We start from the raw sequence: 20,970 nt of genomic DNA on the forward strand, positions 1-20,970 counted from the left end.
TTCTATCAGTAAGTAAAAGCTTTTCCTGTGAATCACAATGTTCAATTTGTTTCTAACAGCTATTTTCAAATGGTGAAAATACTATTCCTAATATGCACAAGCTAACCCTTCTCCCCAGATTCTTGGATTTATTAACTCATAAAGCTCTAGGATTATACTTTGGGATCTTGATCCTGCAAATATTTGCATTTATTTGCCTCTTTTGAGCTCAAGTTAAAGGTGCTCAAGTATTCAGAACATTGGGAACTGTGTTTATGACTCGTTCTCATTTAATCTTTAAGGAGGCTTTAATAATTAAGTTTAGTATCAGAAATGATTGTACCATAAATTTTCAGGCAGTTCAGGAACTGAAGCTTACAGTGAGACGTGGCATAGTTGGAGGTGAAATGAAGATTCTGAGGGGTGCTGTCCTTTGTAACTACGTGTTGGTCTTCTGAACAAGTTTCGCGTCTTGTGAAAAATGGTAGCTCTGTCGTGTGGACAAAACGTGAGGACTCCTATTCTTCTCAGCTGCAGGGAGGGAGGTTAATTACTTTCTCTCGTCTCAAAAACAAACAAACAAAAAAACCCACCAGTGTCCAGTATTTTTCCTTTGGATTTCTGGTTTCCTAACTCAGTTTTTTGTTGTTTTTTTTTTTTTGTTTTTTAGTTTTTTGTTTTTTTCCTCAATTCTATTACAGTACTCAGTGAGCAGAAGAATTTAACTGAAGTAGGAGTTTGTTTAGCCATAGAACTACTAATTAAGACTTCCTAAACATTTTTTCCTTGCAACACCAGAGGCCCGGGTTCGAATCCCCCCTGTAGCACAAGTGGTAGAAGTGCCGCTCTGCTACACAGGAGGCTCGAATCCCGGGGGTTGGACTCGATGATCTCTAAGGTCCCTTCCAACCCGCACGAGACTGTGATACTGTGAAGCTGATTCTTTTATTTCTAGAGCTATACCTCAGTTTTAGAAGATTCAAGAAAATAAGTTTTGTCCTGCTTCAATATGTTGTTAAGGAGGCTTTGTAGAACCAGCTTTGTTACGTTAAACCCTTTAAAATCAAGGCATGCATGTAATTAACCTGAGCCTTTTTAAGTGACAAAGTATTAGAGAATGCAAATGGAAAAAGGAGAGTTCATGCAAATAAGAGGACTTAATTTTCCTTTCCTTGACCTTGTGAATATGTTTCCAAGTAATGTAATAAATATTTTAAAATGCTTAAAAACTTGCTTTACCGGAAAGAAGTGTCTCTCAAATGACTGAGAGTGTTTCTGAGAATGAGTTATTTAAATATGGCCTTTATCTAAATGTGGTACTTTAATGGGTTTTGTCCATTTCTGACCCTTGTTAGGGCACTATCTACCTGCAACAGTGATTAACTTCATAGAGGATACTTCTCTTGAGTTATACGGCTCTTTCCTTTCTTTACTTTTCTTTTATACTTTAAAATCTTGGTAATTACTTGCAATAACTTTTATAGTGTATATTCAAAATCAATACACACGCTTCTGGCTAGAGTCTTGTTACCTGCCAATTTGGATTTTTAATAGCCTTTTACATCTTTGCTCTTTTTCTTGGTCAGAATTATAGCTACATTTAAAGGACTCGGGATTTACTGCTTGCTGTTTAGTATCTTTATAAAAACTGAATTTCAAAAGTTACTGAAGAATAATTGTATACATCTGAAATGTAATATATATGTATATATTACATTTGTGTATATATATACATGTGTATATATATACATTACGAATGTTTTATATATATATATATATATATATTTCCTACAAAGCATGTTTCAATTTTTTCCCCCTTCAAATGAAAAATGCTGAGTTTAGACGGTATGAAATCTTGTGGGGACGTCCTACCTGATGTTTGTTTCCTTCTCTTCAAATGTTAACGAGGAAAAATGATTGCTCCTAGGTTTTAATTAGGGGCAGAAAGGCATTTTATATCATTCTACCAGAGCAGGCAAAAATACAGTTTAATCTGTATGGTTGGAATAAAAACGTAAATGTGGAATGTACCTGTGAAATATCCCAGTACTTTTATCCCACGTGTGAATTTTCTGTTAAATTCAGTACAACTGTGTGAGGTTTTTTGTTGTTGTTCATCTTACTTTTCCCACTGAAGTTGTTAATTCCAACCACTGTTTCAGAAATCATCAGAGTTTGGATGCTTGGACTGTGTCCCTACTATTCCTAATCCTCCCTTCCCAGAGCCATTATGTTCTGGAAAGTCTAGACTTTGTGACAGAAGCACCTGGAAGAGAGGTTTTTGAAAAAAGGTGTGCAATCAGTACTGTCCTTTGGTTGATCGATCTGATAAAGTGTATCTACGTATGAGATCAAACTCCAGTTGTACACAGTGGAGTAAGCAGAGTTAGAAACTGGTCTCTTCGGCTGTTAACTGTTATGAAAAGCTGTCTGTTGTGAATAAGATGTAGAGCAATGGAAATACAGTCATTATAAAATGAAGTGTTGTCACACAGTTTTATCTCAAGAGTCTAGAATTCCTCTCATTACCTGTTTTATTCCAGTGGTATTATTGTGCTGTGCAGATGTGGCAAATGCATCCAGAGGTGAATGCTTGACAGAAGGCACTGACCCCTCATATCCATAGTAGAAATAGTGCTCAACCAGATTTCCAAGCTGGCAGTTATATGTTTGAGGGAGAATGTAAAGATGTGGGGCTTGAGGGAGGAAAGAATATGAATATACCCCATCTATGTTCAGATTGAGTGGGCTACCTACCTAATATCTGTAATTCCAGTTGTGATGAAAGCAGACTTGCAGTGTAGTCTCCAGTTCCTCTAGCAGTGTTTGACTGTTTTGGGGTTTTTTTGCTGCTTATTGACCAGTTCCTTCTTTTTCCAGTGTTCTTGCATATGTACGTTTACTTACTCTTCTAAATCTTCACTCCAAACAGTTTAGCTGTCATAAAGAAATCTGCTGCTTCTGTGACAACTGAAAACAATTTAACAAATAGCTTATTTAATTGTATGTACTAGTGGTCTAATTGGAGTGGAAAACGCCAGCTTTAGCTGTATATGTAAACATGCTCTAAACCTGAATGTAGTCAACTACAGGGAAACCAAATATCTTGAAAAGGGAAACAGAAAAATGCATTCTGGAAGAACAGCTCCATGAAATGGACTTTTCCTCTAGAAAAGAGGGCTGAGGGACAATCCTGAGGTAAGCTGAGTTGTAGCATAACAGTTGTCTGTTAGCGTTTGCACTGTCCAGCCACTTGAAATTAATTTTAATGCATTGATGACAATACAGGTTGTGTCATGCTCCCATGTACAATGAGGAGTGTAGTACTTAAGCTGCCACTGTCAAAATGATCGTATTGAGTCAAACTTTGTTTTCTGATTTTGTGCATTCTTGCATGCTATTTTCTTACTACAAAGTGTAAATTCTAACCATGACTTGAAATGAGTGGACGTGCTTATAATACAAACTTGTTACTGATTAAGTTTGGGGTAAAGAATTTTCCTCAGCTTTTTTTTCTATACTGCTCATTATTTTTGAATGTGAAGAGAAGTGGACTCTTGCTGGTAACTGTGAAATAAAACTTGTGGGTTAGAATCGCAGAGTGACTAATACTGGAAGAGTCTTTAAAGATCATTAGTTCCAGCCTCCCTGCTATGAGCAAGGCTTCCACCCACCAGCACAGGCTGCCTAGAGCCCCAACCAGTCTGACCCTGAGCACCTCCAGGGGTGGGAAACCACAGCTTCTCTGTGCAGCCTGTGCCTGTGCCTCACTACCCTCTGAATAAAGAATTTCTTCCTAGCACCTAACCTGCATCTCCCCTCTTTTAGTTTAAAGCCATTTTCCCTTATCTTATTACTCCCTGCTTGTGTAAAAGTAATTGGTCTGCCTCATACTTATAATGCTGCTGTGTGGTCTCCCTTGAGCATTCTCTTCTCGAAGCTGAACAAGTCCAGCTCTCTCCATAAATGACATGCTCCAGCCCTTCAAGTCATCTTTGTGGCCCTCTTTTGGACCTACTCCAACAGCTCTGCATTTTTCTTGTTCTGGGAGCCTCCTGACTGGATGCAGTATTCCAGGTGGGGCCTCTTGAGGGTGAAGTAAAAGGGACAGTCTCCTCCCTTGTTCTGCTGTCCACTTTATTTTGATACAACCCAGGATACAGTTGGCCTTCTGTGCTTTGAAACCATGCTGCTGGCACATGTCCAGCTTCATTACCTTCATGGTCATGGCTTGAACTGGCAATTAAACACCTTGTGAATGAAATTGGCTGGCCACAAGCAAACTGTACCTGTGCTCTCCGCATAACCAGAATGGGTGGATCCAGGTTGGGTCCAACCTGGGCTCATATAAGGTCCAGCCACTGAAAGGAGAACATCTCTGGGACCAGCACTGCTTCCTGAGAAGGAGTGCTGCATAGCCAGAGAACTCCTTCACCAGTTGGGTGAGTTTAACTCCTCTTTCTGTATATGACTGTTGGCCTACCTGTGAATACTTTATCTGGTATTGCCAAGAACCTCTCAGAAGCAATTTTCACAGAATCACAGAATTGTAGGGGTTGGAAGGGACCTCTAGAGATCATCAAGTCCAACCCTACTGCAAAAGCAGGCTCCCTACACCACGATTTTGCTTCTTCACAACCAAAATACCATCCTTTTGTCTGTCAGGATCCTCAAGTCCTTCTCTGCAGGGCTGCTCTTTGAGTTCTTCTCAGAGTGTGTGCACATACCTGGAATTGCCCTAACCCAAGTGCAGTGTTTTGCAGTAGACCTTATTGAACCTCATTAGGGTTTTCAAACCTTTCCAGGTCCTTCTGCAATTCTTTCCATCTATTTTGTCAACTGTACCTCTGAGCTTGTTATCATTAGCAAAGTTGGTGAGCATGCCCTCAATCCCCGTGTCTGTGTCATTGATAAAGGTGTTGAAGAGTACCAGTCCCAAGACAGACCACTGGGGGGTCTGTGACTAAATTCTGCCTGTACATAGAGCCACTGACCACAACCCTCTGGCTGTGACTGTCCAGCTAATTATTTATTCACCAAATATTCTTACCTTTAAATTCATCTCTCTCTGGTTTGGAGAGAAGTATGCGGTGCAGGACCATGTTAAAAGCCCTGCACAAATCCAGATAGATGAGGTCATTTCTCCTTCCTTTGCCCACCAGTGCTGTCACTCTACTGTAGAAGGCCATTGGGTTGGTCAGGCACTATTTGCCCTTCATGAAGCTGTGTCGACTGTTTTCAACAATATCATCTTTTTGTGTACCTTAACATATCTTCCAGGAGGATCTGCACCACAATCTTTCCAGGCAAGTGATGAAGCTCACTGGCTTATGGTTCCCAGGTTTTTCTTTCTCCTTTTCAAGGAAATGGAAGTTTTATTTCCCTTTTTGCAGACACTGGATACTTTGCCTGATAGCCATGACTTTTCAGATATGATGGAGAGTGGTTTGGGAACCTCATCTGAAATGATGAAATGTCTTACCAGTATGAGAGCCCATAAGCCTAACACCTCTTGTAGCTGAATTAAGAAGGCCTTGTTAAAACCTTAAATTGTTTACTTTTTTCTGATGGGAGAATATACATTTGTTTCCTGGACTAGTTTCAGATTAGTCCCAATAATAACATAATCGCTTAATCAGTGAGTGTAATTAACTGATTGCATCATAGACATGGCCTTTTTGATTTAGCGCTGCTGCATTTTTTTTTAATTATATTGATTGATAGGAATGAATTTGCATTTGAAAGGTGTGTTCACATGACATTTGCAGCACTAGGAGAAATAATTGAGCAAGTACTAGCTTAATGTTTTGTATAGCTTTATTCTCCTGTTTATACAACATGAACTCTTAGACATCTTTCCAAAATGTTATCTCTTGTCATGAACGAAGATGTATACATTGAAGCTTAACATATTCAGTATTTAGTGTTTCATTGTTACCTCAAACCTTCAGCTTTCATAAAATTCTAAACTTCTTAAAATATATATTTCACTGACACACAGTGATTCACGGAATCACAGAATTGTGGGGGTTGGAAGGGACCTCTAGAGATCATTGAGTCCAGCCCCCCTGCCAAAGCAGGTTCCCTACACCACGTTGCACAGGTAGGCGTCCAGTCGGGTCTTGAATATCTCTGGAGAAGGAGACTCCACAACCTCCCTGGGCAGATTGTGCTTTTGTCTCAATTCTAAAACTGCCATTTACCCATCAGATTCTGGTTTGGAAAATATTTTTTTTCTCGGTTTCCTAGATCAAGGTTTTTCCTTACTTCCTTCTCACTTTTTATTGTGCTTTGTTTTCACTGCTTTTTCCCAAAAGAATATAGATCGTACAACAGTTCCAAAAGAAAGGAAGCATTCCTACTTCTTTCATCTTTTTTTTTATGTGACAAAGAATGCCTACTACTTATATTGTAATGAAACTGAGACTGAGTCATAACAGTAAGTCCTATCTTCAATAAAATGAGCTACAAGGTGTCTTTTTAGCCTTTCTACATGTGGGTTTTTTGTTTGTTTGTTTAAGAAAAAGAAAATAAGAAGAAAAATGTAAGAAGAGCACACATGGGAAGTGCTGAGACAAATAAATTGGAGCTCTCTTGTGCCTTGCTTTTTATGAGTTTTCCATCCCAGCTCTGGGATATGTAAAATGATTATATCTCTATTGACCTAAAGTTCTTCCTGAAGATCTTAGTTTCCATCAAGATGAAGGAAAAAAACAGTGATGAGGAAGTGCTTACTTTTTCATTTCCAAGTACTTTTTTCTTTTAATGTCCTAGTCCTCTGAGCATAATACTTGTTTCAAACTTTTTCAACCTGCAGATTTCAGTAAAGTATGTGAAGTCAAAGTTCAGCCATGTCATTTTCTTTGATAACTATTGCAGTTATTCCATTGGAGATACTAACAGGAAAGAAAGTAATTGAGAAATGGGTTTAAAACCAAATTTACAAGTGGTGATGTCATTTATGCTAACCACAAAAAAAAAAAAACAAAAAAACCACCATTTTCTTGCTATTTTTTGTTGTTCCTTTTTCACCCTTATATGTATATATGTAAGTATATATATATATATTATATATAATGACCTGCTGCTTTTTAGGGAGGAAACTATAATGAAGTTTTTGTCATCCTTCACCTATGTCAGCTTTTAAGAAGGAAATTGGATTCCTGCTTTTAATACAAATGAGAATATAATAAGGCCTAGTATTCAGTGGAAGCAAATGTTAATTTTATACTAAAGAAGCTGCAATCCACAGTGATATAAATACATAGCCCTAAGAAGTGTAAGAAATGCAAATATGTTAGTAGAAATAAGAGACCAGCATTTAGAATGAGAGAAATTACAAGGCAAATGGTAATAAGTTAGAGCCTGCAGGGTGAATAAAGAGATGTCTTTGAAAAATAATTACAGGTGATGAATTGCTGCTACAAAGACCTCTGCCCTATTCTAAAGCCTCCTAGAAGGTGTGCTTCATGATTTCAGGAGTTGGAGATGTTAGCGCAGAGGAAAAATAATGTTATAGTTACATGCTTCTTGGTTGATGAACCTGAATGCAGTAGAAGTGTTAGAAGACTGGAAGGAGATACTATCAGTACTTGTAACTATCTTAATGGCAGCTGTCAAGTGGATCGGGCCAACCTCTTATCGGTAGTGTCCAGCAGCAGGACACGAACAGGAGTACCACAAGAAGTTCTATCTAAGCATGAGAAAGAACAACTTTATTTTGGGATTGATGGAATTCTTCAGATAGACCCATCTTTCAAAAAAATGCTACCGGATGAAAAGGCTTGAGAGATTGTCCCACCAAACTTGTGTCTGCCACTGAATAAGTGTGCCTGTAGTAGTTATCGTCGTACACTGGGAAGGAGAAATTATAATGCTGGCCAGCATTTGCCTTCTTCCTTTTCCAGTCTGTTCAGCTTATTTGATCCTCATGTGGGAAAGAGCTGTTGCAGGAACTGGTTCCATACCTTCCATCTGTGCTAAGCTGTAAGCAAGTACCATCTCTATAGTGAACTGCCTAGGGAAACCTTGTGCTCTTCCAGTCTCCTGATAAATTGGTGGTCATGAGAGCCAGGTTCAGATTGTCATATATTAGTCTTAACTTCTCAAAGGAACTGAGGCAGGATGAAAGAGAAAACTGCTTCTGGTTGTTCATCTTGTTAGCTTTCTGGTAGTATGCTAACTTGTGCAACCTGCTATGGGCTTAGAAGACGTCGATGTGGGTGGAAAAATGAGTTTCAAAAACAAATCTTGAAGATTAATTTTGTTTATTTTAAGTATTAAATCATAAAGATAGAAAAGTGAATGCTTGGGAAATACTTTAGTAAGTAATTACTCAGTTTTCTTTATAGACATTTCCATTACTCAAGAAGAGAAAGCTGTCTCCTAGCCTTAGATTCTTCTTCTCTATTTAATGAAGACAACATGATGACATGTCTGGTGACATGAAGTGTCAGAATGGAGGTTGGAAAGAACTGACTTGAGTGACAATGTGCTGCCAGAGGCAAATGGTATGCAACCTAAGAATAGGGAGCAGTCCTGTATCGTGCAACTTCTACCAAAAACCTGGGATCGTCATGAAAGGCATCATTTTTTGAGCAATGGAGGATAGTGAACCTTTTCTGTTTGAAGACAACTGTGTACCCAGTAACAAAAAGTAATGTTAATCTAGAAATTAAGGACTAAGGATTTTGCCCAAATTGGTTGTGGAGTCTCCTTGTATGAAGATACTCAAGACCTGTCTGGGCACCTATCTATGTGATCTACTGTAGGATACCTGCTTAAGCAGGAGAGTTAGACTCAATGATCTCTTTAGGTCCCTTCCAACCACTGCAATTCTCTAACTACCATCTAAACTGATACTGTCGAAAACAGTACTGCAATAAAGGAAGCATACGGTACAGCTGCCCGATAGTATTCTTCAATGGTTTACAACCTGGGGATTTTCTGAGGTGGAGGGTATCATCTTTAATTACTTCTTTTCTTTCATTGTTTTGTTTACATCCATGTAAATTGTGATATTTTGAATAAAATAATACACTTTGAAATCTTACCTGTTAAGCAAGGGAACATCATTCAAAACTGAATAGTAGACATCTTCAAAACTGTAAAGCTGAAGCAAAGTGGGGAAGAAAATCATTTTTCAGTATTGTCTTCCAGGTATTGGTGCTAATAAAATATGTTACAGTAGCAAATAGCATAATGAACTAATGAGATATTTAAAAGCCATTCAGTTATGTTTTATGTAGGAAATAGTGGAGGACCTCTGGAAGGAGTGTAACCCAAAGATTGGCTTGGGTCACTCTCTTGCAATTCACTAAAATAGAGCTAATGAGGGGAGTGGAGTGGATACTAGTATTTTCAGATGAGAAAAATTATTTTGTGGTTAGTTAAGTTAGAAAGATTGGACACTTAAGAAATGTTAGGCAGGCTAAAGCAATTAGATTGTGATGGTAAATGATGTTAATTAGCTCTCCATAGAAGAGTTCCATAACTGAAAGCCAAGTTCCCATCTGAAGCAGAGACTTCTTACCTAGCAAAATAGCACAAAGCTTCCATTAGTGTGTGACAGTTGTCATTTGAGTAAAACGGTAAGTGAACATCTATACTTTACAAGGCTACTTATTATCATCATTGCTTTTCTGTCTCCCTGCTATGGCATATGAAAGAGAGAATCCTACTGAAGACCTAGGTCAAGCTGCAGGAATTATGCAGTGCTCTGCGGAAAAGAATTGTACTTTCTGGTTTTATAGACAACTTGAAGTGAAAGGTTCTGCCTTAGCAGACAGTGCTGTAATGTTTTTGATGTAAGACTGAAAAACAATCCTGTGACAGTCAGCCACATGAACAGCAATTGATATGCAATATTTTGTGTCCATGATGCCATTCTTATTAAAAGAACTATAGGCTGATCTTTGGGAACGTGGTTATCACCTGAACCTGTATATGCTTTACAGGGGAGTGTTTGGGATCACCAATTCACCTTAATTACACTTTGGAAATACATTCATGAAAATATTTTAAAGGATATAGGAGACCTTCAAGCCTTATCTTTGTCAAGATTGTATCTACTGTGATGGTGTAAAATGGTAAATGCTCATCTGAAAGTTACTTCTTCTATAGAAGTCATAACGCTGGGCTAATGAGACCTTGGATTTGATCCAGCATCCATCGCTGTCTTCTTGTTGTTTTCTTTAAAGATCTCTTTAAAAAACAAGCTCTTCTCTCCGCTTGGAGAAGTGATAGTTGGGGGTTTTCAAGGAGTTATTTTCTGTAGTCAAGTGCAGCTAACATGCCTCTTGACCACTGTTTGGAAAGATGGCGAGGGGTTCTAGCTTACCACTAATCATCTGTCCTCTGTTTGTTCTACTTGTTTCACTGTGTGGAAACAAAGTGCTTCATTTTGAGGCTCTCTGGATTCCACCGAAGCTCTCTACTGCAGCGAGCCATGCTGCTTGTTTCCTTGTGGGTATAGCTTTGATAACAGGATGTTTAGTTACATATCCCTACTCCATGCAAAATGTTGATTTACATGCAGAGGATCTTTGTGTGGGGAACGTTGTAGAAAACTATATGCATAGGAGGCGATTATTTGTTCTGTGTTTTTGGTTTACCTTTAAGAACAATACTTGTTTGGGGTTTTTTAATTTGTTTGTTTCTTTTTTGTACACATTCTTTAATATGTTTTTTTCTGATCAAAGTAAGACATCGTGAACTGTTAACCATTTAACAGTTGCCCTGTGGGCAAGCTGTGAATGAGTATCTATCATTTCTATCATTTAATGTATGCAGATACAGTAAGACATTTGAGGGTTTTTTTTTGTCACACATTAGGTAAGGAAAAGACATCCACTCCACCTCTTACATGAGTGCATTTGTTCAATTTCATATGATAAGATTACAAAAAAGTGTCACACTCTATTTATGTTGTTTTGTTTCTGTTTTTGTTTTTTTTTGTTTTTTTTTTTTTAATGATGCTCCAACAAATCATTTAAGGATTGACTGGGAACCAGTTTGGCCAGTTTGGTCTTGTCTCTTCAGTGATTTGGTGAATTCATGACATAACTGTTAGAAAGGAGGGTATTCTAGAGTACTTCCAGTATTTGATTACTTTTATTAGTGGGAAAAATATATATTTATCTGTTGGAATAGTGACATGTATTTATGCTTTACAACAGTGTTTAGGATTTTATAACCAATCCATCTCTTCTTAGCCCTGAGAGATGGGCCATTGTGTGGAAAAAGTTCAAACTTAATGGCTTGCGAGTGGGAGATGGTTGACATGCTGATGTTAGTTAGTTGAGTGCATACAGTTTTTATGATATGGTAGCAGTTTGGCTTTGCATAGTTTTACTGGATTAGCAAAGACTAATGCTTTATTTATGACTTGTGAGCTAACTCAAGATGTACACAGGGTAAATAAAAGACATTTAGAGACTCCCATCTAAACAGCTTAAATTTGAGTCATCACTCTTTTACATAATAAAAATTGTTACTGTTCTTCTTGACATTAGATGTTACAGATTTTTCCCCAATTTCTCTTTTGTTAAACTGTTTTGTCTTACCAAGTTGGTATGTCCCAGTAAAGCCAGTTCTTGTATTTAAAGTATTTAAACTATTGTATCAAGTATTTAAACCTTGATTAAAAGGTTTAAATTAGTCTACTGCAAATTGAGTTTAATGGTCTTTATGGTTGTCTTTGTTCTTATAGAACTCGAATATAAGATGAAAAAAGGTGAAACACAGGGGGAAAAATGTTGAAATTATTCAGAAGAGGATAATGAAAGATATATTTATGCATACTTGTAATTTAAAATTATCACCAATTAACACTTCATCATTCATCTATATAGGAAGGTAGAGAAAAAATCAAAGCAAGTGCTACCAGTTCCATCATGTCACGTCAGCTTAGCTAAAGGGGCTTGTAAGAGAATTAGTCAACATTAGTTTTAGTGGATCTTTTTCAAAATCACATAACTGCTCTTCATAATATTGTATTAATTATTTAGTGTCCTTTATTATTCTGTAAGATAAGCATCATCAACATCGGTTTGAAATTTTCTTTCTTGTTCAAGAAAAACAATCATTTTCTAATGTATTTTCAAACTAAAAGGGTTGCATCCTGATGATAAAAATAACCATGATGGAGCTTTTCAGAAGTGTTCTGAGTGTAATCAGCACAGAAATCTGGAGATAATCAGACAAGCCAAAAATTTTTAGTGTTTTATCTGAGAAATTTCAACACTGATTAAGTTACATACTTGGATAGAGAGAGGACTTGGTGAAACAAAGCTATTTGATTGTAGAATGATTGATTACCAACAAGAATTATTTCTACCAGACCACAACTGCATTTTGAATATTGAGGTAGTAATCTAACTATTGCTACAGCTTGGTGATGGCTTGAATCATCTCAGGTCTTTGTGAAATGAGGAGGCTAAACATGTGTGCCTGCCAATGAAGGTTTTTCAAACTAGTGCTACAAGTTTCATCAATATGTTTTAAAGGAGTAAAATTTCCAAATTACCTTCAAGGAGAAGAGCTTTGTGGTGTGTCAGTGCTGGCTAATGTAGAAAGGACGTGCCAAACCATGTAAAATTATCTAAAATAAATAGTAGGAGAGAGCCTGATCATCTCATCTTCTGGAAAATCTTGTGTCTCCAAGTGGTTGAGCTCTCCTGCCATCACTACTATGAAAAAAACAAAACAAAACAAAAAGTGGTATTTGGGCTGGTTTCATTGAACTGTGACACATTTCATTCATTCAAAGTGTACACTGTTACTCTTGCACTTATTTCTGAGTAACTTTTTAAAGGGGAAAGAGGTCCTATGGAAACAATTTACTGCTATCATCACCAATGATGTTTCCCATGCAATGAAGTAGTTGGAAGGCTGGCGCTTGGCACATTTCCCCCAGACTTGAACCAAAAAGAGGTGGGGAGATGAACTCGTTTGGGTGGGAACTGCATACTTAGTCCTGTGTGGTTTTCAAGCCCACTTTACTTACCTGCCTTTTGTAACAGCAGCTAGACTTTATCTAAATCTAATAAGTCTGCATGTGGACAAACCACAGTTCTGTGATTGTTTTTCTATTACTTGTGTCACTTTGTAATCCCTCCATCTTCTACAGAACAATTCCCACCTATATATATTTTTCATCCTTAAGGAACCACTTGTTATCATTGCTATGATTGTGAAAGTGAGAAAATCTTTACTGAGATCAATAGCTGGACACCTTGTTCTTCTGTCTTGTAGGTAGTGACTCCACAATTCCGCCTCCCAGGAGAGTGTACACTGTGAGTCCTCCTCCTGAGGGCTACGTTGCAGCTGTTGCAGATACCGATAACATTACAGTTTCTGAAAACTCTGAGGGTAGTGCTGACTCTTCAGGTAAGTTTATGTGCTTGTTATGTGATTAATTTTTCTGAGAGAAACATTCTAGCAAGCCTTACCAAGTAGATTTAAATTGCAACAATTATGTATTTAAACTGTTGCTGCCAGTGGGTGTCACTGTTTTGCAGTATAAGCAAAATGAGATGGGTTCATTTTTCTGGATTCATTTCCTTTGTTAGCTTGCAGACCAGATTCAGCATTTGTTTATAGCTGTACAGCACCGTAGACCTTATTGAAACTAGGAAGTCTTTAGCTCCTCCCATTTGAGTACCACATGTGTGTTATGCCCACTTACAATCATGTTTTTAAAAGTAACGTTAGATACAGCTCTACTGGTAACTCTTACTACTGAAGTTGTATGGAATTGGGCAGAGGCTTAACAGTCTTTCAAAGTGACCTCTCTCAATTACAGCAGAAATTCACCTGATTGATTGTTATGGAAGTAGATACAATTCCATAGATTTTGAGGTTCTGATGAGAAACTGTGACCTGGTCACTTTAGAACTTGTCTGCTATAAGAGAAGTGGGGCATGATCTCTAGATTGGCTTCTGAGTGAACTTTAAGAAATGCTGCAATCTGAATGAAGTTGCTAGAATTAAATTGATTCCATCTGTCTTAGAAATAAGTGCTAAGATTCAATAAAACAAATTAATTTAGGGTTTTTTGTTGGTTTTTTTTTGATTTCTGTGTTCCTGTGGATATGTTTTTTCTAAATTGTCTGTTGCTGTCATTTGCTACTATATTAATAACAGCAGTCTACAGAAAAGGAAATATCCAGGTGAGCCTCCTGAAGTAAAACATTAAATAAGTGGTATTTATTAAACTACTGTTTCAACCTAGAAACTGTCTAAATTTAAGGAAAACCTGTGGTTCAGTAGAAAGGCAACTGTGCCTTGCCTTTTGAAAACAGTACTTACAGGGGTGAATTTTCAGCTTGCAACCTGGGTCTGTACCCTATTCTGAGCTCCATTCATGACATAACCTGTGGCTGGTATCCTGGTTCTAACATGTATCTCACCTTTGTGTGAGGAAATGTGCCATGAAGAAGCTGTGATACATACTTGAATCAGAATATGAGTAAAACTGCCAAAATACTGTGATGGCACTTCAGTAATGTTCTTTCTCACTGTGAAAGTAAGTGATCTTTGTATTGGATTGGGGAAGAAATGCCTTTATCAACGTAAAATGGTAGTACATCTTACTGTTATTGGAATTAAGGGATTCTAATGTCCAACTTGTATCTTGTGCATTTCCCCTTGTCAGATGGGATTGATATTCAGTCCTGAGTCTGTTCTTAAACTTTCCTCACATTTAAATTACATTGTTCTCTTTGGACAGTACTTTGGGTTTCTGTCCTACAGCACTTCAGATTTAAACTGTTTATTCTGATACAGAAGCACTTTCTAGAAGTACTTTATTATCTTCTCTTACTCTTTGATGTGATCTCCTTTCAGTCATCAGAAAGGCATTCCTATTCTTTGTTTTGCAGATGATAAATTAAGTCACACAATACCTTGCAGGTAAATAATCCTGTAACATTAACTTTTAGGCAGGGACTTAGGCTGTTTCTAAGTAAAAGCTGAAAGCATAGCTTCTCAGTGCATTGGTGACTGTGCATCCTTGATATTGATACAGAACTTTGTGCTAGTTACTCAGCTACAGTTTAAAATCTACACATAAATGAATACATGGTGGTGCATACTATGCATTGCTATACTGCATAGCAGTAGAACAGACTAGAATTTAGGATTGCATAATATCATGCCTTCTTAGGGTCACATAAGTATTTGTCTAGATTTACAATGGGTAGATTATTGAGCAGTGATGTCACTTGCTCATTTGTTTTACATTTTGTCTTTTTTTCCCTCTCTTATTTCTGGGGGGAAAAAAAACAAACAACAAAACTTTCCAACCATGACAGCAGTAAGTAGTGTTCTGGGGTTGCTTAGTGACAGTATCGACTGTTTGATGGTGATCTCTTCCATCTGATCCCAGTCTCAGTGCTCAATAAGAGTAGATTTTCAGCTTTAGCCACTGTCTTAGAGTTAACAAATATATCTGGAGTTTTGAGAGACTTTTATTTTTTTACCAGTTTGCTCTTTGACTTAACACATTATCACAAAATCAAATAAATAAATAAATAATGTTTGAAGTAATGTTTAGGGCTATTTGCTCTTTGCAAGATAAAATTGTCTGTATTCTTGCCAGGAAAGAAAATCTCCATGTAAAGAGATTTTCTTACCACCCGTTTTACATTTGTGCTTGTGTTTCACTGTCCTTTTATGTATACTAGATCTTGCTGCAGCTGAAGGCTCTTGCTGGTTCCATCTCAACATGAGTTTCAGAACTAGACATCAGGGCTAATTTTGCAAGGCTGTAGGATAGTGGTTAATTTTACTTTAAGTATATATACAAAAATTGGGGTGAAGACTGTAATTTCAGGCAATGCTCATAAAACATGAAAATTTCAGTAGTCACACCGTGGATTATTTCATTTTCTGGTCTAGATTTGGGTGTGTAACAAGACAGACTAAAAACATCATCTATGTGATGCGATGCACACAGGAAAGCAAAAAATAAACCAACAACATATGTTGTTTAGACTCTTTCATGTGTTTGTAGGAATGAAAGCTCAGAGATCTTACCACACAGGCATTGTCTCCTTTCTCAAAGATGTTGTTTCATTAAGTGTCCCATTGAATTCCCAGATTTTCTGTGGAATAATTTTAGAGAAGTAAAGCAAAAATAATCAGATTTGCATTTATTGAGACTAGATATGTAGTTGAGCCAATGTCTGGGCGTGAACTCTGAGGTCAGAATCTGTGTGGCTTTCAAAAACACAACGAAACCCCTCAGACACCAAAGTGAGTTAGTGAAAATCTGACAGTGATAAATGGCAGGAGTACATCTTCAGTTTATGTCCATTTAAGTAAGATGAGGTAAAACCTCTGAGAGGCTCTGCTTTTTTTTTTTTTTTTTTTTTTTTTTTTTTTATCCCAATTTGATTTGTTCAAGTCCACATTTGTTTACTACAGATTCCATTCTGCATCCAGCACCTTGATAGCCATTTTCAGCTTTCATACCCAGAAGAAAGGGAAATGAATTCTGCTGAAATTCTAATAAACAGAAAATAACTTTGTTGTCTATTGAGCTTATCTAATTAAAACTATCCTACTCTATTTTAAGATTAAAATTCTTCAGTTGCAGATTTTAGAGGACAAGGCACAATGGGCACAAACCAGAACACACAAGGATCTGTCTGAACACGAGGAAGCATTTCCGTATGCTGTGGGTGGTGGAACCCTGGCACAGATTGCATAGTTTGGAGATTTCCAGAAGCTGCCTGGATGTGGCCCTGGGCACCCTGCTCTGGGTGTCCCTGCTGGAGCAGGGCTTGGACCAGATGGACCCAGAGGTCCTTAGCCATTCTGTGAACTTAATTACATATCATCACAGATTTCTTACATGTACCATAAATTAAGAAAACCAAGTCTGTGTCTATCTAAATTAATATAACAAGTTTATCAGGAGGAGAAATGCATCATGGCTGATACTTCACTGCATTATATTCATCTGTGAAAAGGGGAAATATTCAGCCACTAGAATATGAATTTATAGATAACCCTTTTTATGAAGTTATTTAAAAGTCGAAGTTAATTACAGTCATGCATTAACTTCTTGTTAGCAAACACCGATATGTCAAACATTTGATTTTTCTCTGAACTTGTAGCTAATGGATGGTCATGTCATAATTAAATGAATCATGCCAAGAGTACAGAAAAAGTAGATTTGCAGGATTTCAGGATGGCTTTTTCTCTATCTATCACTGTATGCTGCTTTTAACATTTCAGATACTTTTCCAAATATTTTTTCCTCTTGTGTCAAAGAAGTGAATTGCGTAAGGTCAAGGGTGTGTTTAACTGGTGGTGTATGCATGAATGGAAGTGGAGTTAAATAAAGTTTCTCTTTCAGGTTTGTTTTATGTAAGCAGGTGGTTAATGAATCTTTAGTAATGAGATCTTTGTCTTCCATGAAGGTTTTTTCTTAGAACAATAAATTAGACTTGTGTCTTTTTACAATCTTCCTTGATTTGAACGTTCTGTAGGAATTGTGTCACTATAACGGTGTGCTCAGATCAATGTTTTGTTGATGGAATTGAATGGGATTTTGAAGAGAAAATATAAAAAAGAGATTTTTTTTTTTTTAATATAATTGCTGTGGTATGTATTAATAAATTGCTAACTCTCTTCTAGCTATAGATTTTATACTTTAAGATGAAGGCATAAAAATGTGTGATGTCAAGCTATATCAAAGTCAATACCTTCCTAGATTAAAACTCTCTAATTTGATCTCTGATTCAATTCATTTATTTTTATTATTTGTTTGTTGAGAAATATGTCTTTAGGAGTAGTTCCTTAACACATCCACTATCACTTATCAAAGGATGTTCTCAATTAAAGGAGAATTTAGGGAAGTTTAATTGCATATTCATTAACTTCCTATAAAAAATAGCTTAGTTTTTGTTTAGTTTAGTTTAGTTTATAAGATAAAGCTAACCTATGGAGCTCTTGCTGCTTATTTGAAGACAGGTAAAAGCCTATATTTTCAATTAAATTTAAATGCTAAACATGTAGCCATATTCCATCTGAAAGACAATTGGTTTCTCCAGCAACATTTCATGCTTAGTAGTACACACAAACATAATAAGATATAACATACAAAATAATGATTTATGCACAAGCTGGACTGGAATATAATTTCTCCATGAAATGCTTTAATATTACATTTATGCTTCTATGCAAATTCCCAAAGTGGTATTTGATGCTTCTGAGATTCATAGCACAGCAAATACTTTACACGGGGACTTTGGAAAATAGACTGTACATAGAATCAGAGAATTGCTCAGGTTGGAAAAGACCTTTAAGATCACTGAGTCCAACCACAACCTAACAAAACTACCATAACTAACAGCCCTCCGCTAAATCGTGTCCCTGAGCACCACATCCAAACTGTTTTTAAACACATCCAGGGATGATGACTCAACCACCTCCCTGGGGAGCCTGTTCCAGCATTTGTTTTTTAAGGACCACATTACCAAGTAGGGTTTTTGTATGATTTGCCTATTCACATTTTGTTTGTTTGCTTGCTTGCTTCTACACTAATTTTAGTGATGAAAATGCCAGGTTTCCTACCAGTCCCTGCAGAACCCTGCTTAGGTTACAATTTTACATTGACAGCTATTTTTTATAAGCAGTCTCAAACTATATTTCAATGCTGTGAAATCACAGGCAAGGAAAAAGGATCCGAAACTGTAAATATTTGTATTTTCCATATATATTAATAACTTGTATCTTAAAGTTATCATTCTAGGAGTCTTAACATTTTAACTTGTCCCAGCATCCCAGTTTCAATATCCCAATTATGGCAGATTTCCCAAAGTTATGTCACTGCAGAAACTAATACTGGATCAAAGTTTTTGTTTGATTATTTGTTTTTATTTAATTTAAAGAAATAACAGTAGAAGACATAAGAGATTTATATTAAAGATCCCTGCAACTTTAATTGCTGATCAGTTGATTCATGCTTACACTTATCTCAGTGGTATTAGAATATATGTTGTCTTTCCTGTAGGTCTAAAATAACAGTACTCAGCTGTGACTGTAACTGATCTTTAATGAGAGATTTCAGTTCAGGAAATAACTTAACTAGAAATAAAGTCAATTATGTTGAAATTTAAGGAATTTAAGCACATTAACAGTTGCTTTTCTGCATCTAGTATATTAGTATCTGTAACTGGATTATCTGGCTCAGTGGTCAACTCCTAGGTTGACTCTCCTGCTTCTTGTGGCAACTCTCTGTGTTCTGAGTATTCAGACTATTTAAGAAAACAATCTGAGGAAGCTGTGGAGATTTGGATATGAGTGTATTGCACTTACAAACAAAAATTAAATAAGTTCTTTCCATCCAGATTTATTCCATTGGTTAATAAATCGAGCAACAAACCTATTAAGGGTTGCTTACGGATAAAATATACATATATTCTAATTTAGAACCTCATTATGTCCAAATAACATTAGTAACTGAAATGCTGAAGCGCTACTCTTAATTTAGTGTTATAATCAGTGCTTTGCAACGAATCGATCAAATCATATATCTAATGATAGCATTAATGTGATTTATAAGCATATATCCCTATTTTTCTACAGTTTGCTGGAAGAAGTTTCCTGTCCCCGAATTTGGCTTCTTCTAAAACTGTTTTGCTTTGATGTTTGTTATTCTCGCTTCCTAGTTGAAATGGATCTTTCTCCTTCTGGAAAGGAAAGATAAAGGGTTTGCAGGTTGAAAACTTACTGTTGAAGTTTTGTTACTTTGAAAATTTGCTTTTCAGTAAATCAAGAGGAAGCAGTGATTTTGTTTCTGTACTCCTAGTAAGCAGGTAACTTTAAAAAAAGCCACAAAACTGTATTGATGTTTGATGTTCTAATTCCCCTAATTTCTTTTGGTTGTTCTAGTTTTGATTTGCTGTCAGTTTGGTTGTCACTGTTTACACTGTTGCCGTTAATGCATGGTGTAATTATTCGTGATAAGAGTTCTGTAAGTTCACACCGCCCTTAAGTAAATGAATGCATGGCTCCTGTATGTGAATGCTGCCTTTTCCTGAGCTGTCCACTGCTCCAAGCAGTTGTCAGCCTTGGAAAGCAAGCTCATTGCAACTTTGACACCTCTGTTAGGGCTGTTAATATAAGCCTTTCCATAATGTTCTTGCTGTTCATAGATAAATCAATCCCTTATCAACTTGATAGGGGAGTTGTCTATTGAGGTTAAGCAACTTCTTTTGCTGCAGCCAATTTTGTCTGCAGCTTAACTGCTATTGACATTTTGGAGCTAGTTACAGCTACAAACAGGTAAAGATGTTGCATAGGTATATCTGAACAATTCTGTGCTTCAGATGTTTCCCCCCTTAAAAGAAGTCCTCTTTTCTGTTCTTACATTTGTTGATAGATGCAGTGACATGTCTAATAGGTAAAATTACCTCAGATTAGAATTCAGATGCATTATTTAATCACTTGTTCTCTTTGGCTTATTTAAAAACAAAAACAAATCTAGATCCAGTGGTGCTTGTATTTACAGTCTTACACTGTTACCAGTAGAATTGAGCAAATTCTCAGCTACAATGCACTGTTTTCCAACAGTCACCACCATTTTCTGTGCCTTTTCACCAGGGATAAACAAGAGCCTGCATACTGTGCTTGTGAAAATGTACACCAGCAAAGGTGATCCACTGTGATCACCAGTAGCTGTTGTCACTTCTAAAACACACCACCCACTGCCTCACTGTGCTCTTACTCCACTGTTTGGTCTCCAGAAATGCTCAACGAGTGTCAATGAATGTCAATGGGTGTAATTTTTTCTACACTAAGGAATTCATTGATAAACCTTTCCATCATACACTGTTCCATGCCAGACACCGTTTAGTCAGCCTATGCCTCTTCTGCCATCTGTCACAGGACAAGAACTCATAATTGTTCCAATCAGTAGGTGGGAAAGTTCAGCCTCTACTGCCATACCATCTACATCTGCACCTTACATCATGGGCC

At 36.9% G+C, this 20,970-nt stretch overlaps 1 protein-coding gene across 3 annotated transcripts in view; it reads left to right on the forward strand.

The window, feature by feature from the left end:
* ERICH1 (glutamate rich 1) overlaps nt 1–20,970 on the forward strand; it is an 85,371-nt gene that overhangs the window by 18,183 nt on the left and 46,218 nt on the right. For all 3 annotated transcript variants that reach the window (XR_001554412.1, XM_015859339.2, XM_015859340.2), the window contains one exon: nt 13,234–13,368. Coding sequence is in view for 2 of the 3 variants with exons in the window: in XM_015859339.2 (XP_015714825.1) it covers nt 13,234–13,368 (135 nt within the window). In the remaining variant the exon portion in view is untranslated. The remainder of the gene's footprint in view (nt 1–13,233; nt 13,369–20,970) is intronic.

This window comes from Coturnix japonica, chromosome 3 (genome assembly GCF_001577835.2).
Source record: "Coturnix japonica isolate 7356 chromosome 3, Coturnix japonica 2.1, whole genome shotgun sequence".
Lineage (NCBI taxonomy): Eukaryota > Metazoa > Chordata > Aves > Galliformes > Phasianidae > Coturnix > Coturnix japonica.